The sequence below is a fragment of the Oncorhynchus mykiss genome, chromosome 18, assembly GCF_013265735.2.
Source record: "Oncorhynchus mykiss isolate Arlee chromosome 18, USDA_OmykA_1.1, whole genome shotgun sequence".
NCBI classification, from domain to species: domain Eukaryota; kingdom Metazoa; phylum Chordata; class Actinopteri; order Salmoniformes; family Salmonidae; genus Oncorhynchus; species Oncorhynchus mykiss.
In genome coordinates, this window is record NC_048582.1 from 8,065,542 (window position 1) to 8,070,541 (window position 5,000).

General features: G+C 47.6%; 1 protein-coding gene across 14 annotated transcripts in view; it reads right to left on the minus strand.

The window, feature by feature from the left end:
* LOC110496981 (dystrophin) overlaps window positions 1–5,000 on the minus strand; it is a 394,538-nt gene that overhangs the window by 118,383 nt on the left and 271,155 nt on the right. For all 14 annotated transcript variants that reach the window (XM_036951595.1, XM_036951594.1, XM_036951600.1 and 11 more), the window contains 2 exons: window positions 4,135–4,290; window positions 3,688–3,858 (listed from right to left, as the gene is read on the minus strand). In XM_036951595.1, the coding sequence (XP_036807490.1) occupies window positions 3,688–3,858; window positions 4,135–4,290 (327 nt within the window). The remainder of the gene's footprint in view (window positions 1–3,687; window positions 3,859–4,134; window positions 4,291–5,000) is intronic.

Genomic DNA, 5,000 nt, shown 5'->3' on the forward strand with positions numbered 1-5,000 from the left:
ACACTAACCTGGAGGACAGAGGGACCCTATATTAGACACTAACCTGGAGGACAGAGGGACCCTATATAAGACACTAGCCTGGAGGACAGAGGGACCCTATATAAGACACTAACCTGGAGGACAGAGGGACCCTATATAAGACACTAGCCTGGAGGACAGAGGGACCCTATATAAGACACTAGCCTGGAGGACAGAGGGATGGTTGTAACATTGTCTGGGAGGTTAATCACATTGAGGGGGAAAGAAACAGATTGAGTCAAATCATTTTATTTTCAAGAGTGGAATCCAATCAGAGCCTGATGGACGACCAGGAACACGACCCAGACAGATTACAGAGCATCAGCCTCCCATCTTCTCAGATGGACTGAAGGAGAGATTCAACACATCACAGTGTTGACGGGCTGATGGAAATAGAAGCCTGTGATCCCATCAGACAATCAGCCGTTTGTTTACTGACAGCGATCGTGTTGCTAGGCAACCAACCAGGCCATCTAGGAAAACAGAATGCGTCACAAATAGCAACCTATTCCCTTAACATGGGAACCCTGGTCTAAAGTAGTGCACTATATAGGGAACAGAGCCCTATGGTCCTGGTCTAAAGTAGTGCACTATATAGGGAACAGAGCCCTATGGTCCTGGTCTAAAGTAGTGCACTATATATAGGGAACAGAGCCCTATGGTCCTGGTCTAAAGTAGTGCACTATATATAGGGAACAGAGCCCTATGGTCCTGGTCTAAAGTAGTGCACTATATAGGGAACAGAGCCAAATGATCCTGGTCTAAAGTAGTGCACTATATATAGGGAACAGAGCCCTATGGTCCTGGTCTAAAGTAGTGCACTATATATAGGGAACAGAGCCCTATGGTCCTGGTCTAAAGTAGTGCACTATATATAGGGAACAGAGCCCTATGATCCTGGTCTAAAGTAGTGCACTATATAGGGAACAGAGCCCTATGGTCCTGGTCTAAAGTAGTGCACTATATATAGGGAACAGAGCCCTATGATCCTGGTCTAAAGTAGTGCACTATATAGGGAACAGAACCCTATGGTCCTGGTCTAAAATAGTGCACTATATATAGGGAACAGAGCCCTATGGTCCTGGTCTAAAGTAGTGCACTATATATAGGGAACAGAGCCCTAGGTTCCTGGTCTAAAGTAGTGCACTATATATAGGGAACAGAGCCCCGTGGTCCTGGTATAAAGTAGTGCACTATATAGGGAACAGAGCCCTATGATCCTGGTCTAAAGTAGTGCACTATATATAGGGAACAGAGCCCTATGGTCCTGGTCTAATGTAGTGCACTATATATAGGGAACAGAGCCCTATGGTCCTGGTCTAAAGTAGTGCACTATATAGGGAACAGAGCCCCATGGTCCTGGTCTAAAGTAGTGCACTATATAGGGATCAGAGCCCTATGGTCCTGGTCTAAAGTAGTGCACTATATAGGGATCAGAGCCCTATGGTCCTGGTCTAAAGTAGTGCACTATATAGGGAACAGAGCCCTATGATCCTGGTCTAAAGTAGTGCACTTTATATGGTTAACAGAGCTCTATGGTCCTGGTCTAAAGTAGTGCACTATATATAGGGAACAGAGCCCCATGGTCCTGGTCTAAAGTAGTGCACTATATATAGGGAACAGAGCCCTATGGTCCTGGTCTAAAGTAGTGCACTATATATAGGGATCAGAGCCCTATGGTCCTGGTAAAAAAGTAGTGCACTATATAGGGAACAGAGCCCTATGGCCCTGGTCTAAAGTAGTGCACTATATAGGGAACAGAGCCCTATGGTCCTGGTCTAAAGTAGTGCACTATATAGGGAACAGAGCCCTATGGTCCTGGTCTAAAGTAGTGCACTATATATAGGGATCAGAGCCCTATGGTCCTGGTCAAAAGTAGTGCACTATATAGGGAACAGAGCCCTATGGCCCTGGTCTAAAGTAGTGCACTATATAGGGAACAGAGCCCTATGGCCCTGGTCTAAAGTAGTGCACTATATAGGGAACAGAGCCCTATGGTCCTGGTCTAAAGTAGTGCACTATATATAGGGAACAGAGCCCTATGGTCCTGGTCTAAAGTAGTGCACTATATATAGGGAACAGAGCCCTATGGTCCTGGTCAAAAGTAGTGCACTATATAAAGAACAGAGCCCTATGGTCCTGGTCAAAAGTAGTGCACTATATAGGGAACAGAGCCCTATGGTCCTGGTCTAAAGTAGTGCACTATATATAGGGAACAGAGCCCTATGGTCCTGGTCTAAAGTAGTGCACTATATAGGGATCAGAGCCCTATGGTCCTGGTCTAAAGTAGTGCACTATATAGGGAACAGAGCCCTATGGCCCTGGTCTAAAGTAGTGCACTATATAGGGAACAGAGCCCTATGGTCCTGGTCTAAAGTAGTGCACTATATAGGGAACAGAGCCCTATGGTCCTGGTCTAAAGTAGTGCACTATATATAGGGAACAGAACCCTATGGTCCTGGTCTAAAGTAGTGCACTATATATAGGGAACAGAGCCCTATGGTCCTGGTCTAAAGTAGTGCACTATATATAGGGAACAGAGCCCTATGGTCCTGGTCTAAAGTAGTGCACTATATATAGGGAACAGAGCCCTATGGTCCTGGTCTAAAGTAGTGCACTATATAGGGATCAGAGCCCTATGGTCCTGGTCTAAAGTAGTGCACTATATAGGGAACAGAGCCCTATGGCCCTGGTCTAAAGTAGTGCACTATATAGGGAACAGAGCCCTATGGTCCTGGTCTAAAGTAGTGCACTATATATAGGGAACAGAGCCCTATGGTCCTGGTCTAAAGTAGTGCACTATATATAGGGAACAGAGCCCTATGGTCCTGGTCTAAAGTAGTGCACTATATAGGGATCAGAGCCCTATGGTCCTGGTCTAAAGTAGTGCACTATATAGGGAACAGAGCCCTATGGTCCTGGTCTAAAGTAGTGCACTATATAGGGAACAGAGCCCTATGGTCCTGGTCTAAAGTAGTGCACTATATAGGGAACAGAGTCCTATGGTCCTGGTCTAAAGTAGTGCACTATATAGGGAACAGAGCCCTATGGTCCTGGTCTAAAGTAGTGCACTATATAGGGAACAGAGCCCCATGGTCCTGGTCTAAAGTAGTGCACTATATAGGGAACAGAGCCCTATGGTCCTGGTCTAAAGTAGTGCACTATATAGGGAACGGAGCCCTATGCTCCTGGTCTAAAGTAGTGCACTATATAGGGAACAGAGCCCTATGGTCCTGGTCTAAAGTAGTGCACTATATAGGCACTAGGGTGTCATTTGGGACCCAGTTGATGTGTCCATAGAAAGCCCTCAGCAGCAGAGAGATAATAGATTCAGAGCAGCTGTACTGTGACAGCCCTCTGACCTCCTTCCCCACTGAGATAACCACTGACATCACACCACTTACACACCACTTACACACCACCTTACTGGAGCTGGGAAATGACCAAACACAGGTGGAAATCAGTAAACGTGTGTGTGTGTGTGTGTGTGTGTGTGTGTGTGTCCCCCTACGTGTGTGTGTGTATCTTCTGGTCTGTGTGTGTGTGTGTGTGTGTGTGTGTGTGTGTGTGTGTGTGTGTGTGTGTGTGTATGTGTGTCCCTGTGTGTGTGTGTGTGTGTGTGTGTGTGTGTGTATCTTCTGGTCTGTGTGTTTGTGTTTGTCCTCCTACCTTGGCCCAGGCCAGCTCAGCCTCTAGATCACTGGGCATCCCCTCCACAGCCGACCTCCTAGTCAGCTCAGCGTCTGTAGCAGCTAGCCACTCTGTCAGGCTGTTCAACTCCTTACGCAGTTTCCTGGACAACTTCAGACTCTTCTCTAGTTCCTGTTTTCCCTCCGTCACCTGACAGACACAAACACACATCTCACAGATACCTGTCAATCACTTCTAATGTAATCAACTTCATCTAATCAATCGCTCTGAATTCAATTCAATTATTTTACATTCAAATAAACTTGATTTATTCCACGATTTAAAAATAGCCCAACCCCAAAACAAAACTAATACACACCAAACTCCATCTCCCAGAATCCTTTGTGAACAGTTAAACCAATCATTGTCTCTGTATGAGAGGCAGTGGATTTAGGTTGAGGCGTGCTATTGGCTGATGCCACTGACCTGCGCGCCCAGTTGATTATAGAGCAGCTTGAGGGCAGTGAGTCTGTCGTCAAGCTCTTTAGGCTTCTCCGTCTGCTGTCTCTGAACGATCTGTCTTCCGGTCTTTATCACAGTCTCTATCTCCAACTTCACCTCACTCAGACTCTTATACAACTTCTGTATAGGAGGGAAGGAGGGGGGGGGAGAGGGAGGAGGGATGGGAGTAAGGAGAGCGATGGAAGGAGGAGAGAGCGTGAGAGAGAGGGGAGGAGAGAGAGAGGGAAAGAGGAGAGAGAGAGAGGGGGGAAGAGAGAGAGGGAGAGGAAAGGAGAGAGAGAAAGGGAAGGAGGAGAGAGAGAGAGGGAAGGAGGAGAGAGAGAGAGGGAAGGATGAGAGAGAGAGAGGGAAGGAGAGAGAGAGGGGAGGAGAGAGAGAGAGAGAGGGAAGGAAGGAGGAGAGAGCGAGAGAGAGGGAAGGAGGAGAGAGAGAGAGAGAGAGATAGAGAGGGAAAGAGGAGAGAGCGAGAGGGAGCGAAAGAGGAGAGAGTAGGATAGAGGGAAGGAGGAGAGAGAGAGAGGGGAGGAGGAGAGAGAGAGAGGGAAGGAGGAGAGAGAGAGAGGGAAGGAGGAGAGAGAGAGAGAGAGGGAAGGAGGAGAGAGAGAGAGAGAGAGATAGAGAGGGAAAGAGGAGAGAGCGAGAGGGAGCGAAATAGGAGAGAGTAGGATAGAGGGAAGGAGGAGAGAGAGAGAGGGGAGGAGGAGAGAGAGAGAGGGAAGGAGGAGAGAGAGAGAGGGAAGGAGGAGAGAGAGAGAGAGAGGGAAGGAGGAGAGAGAGAGGGGACGAGAGAGAGAGAGAGAGAGGGAAAGAGGAGAGAGAGAGAGAGAGGG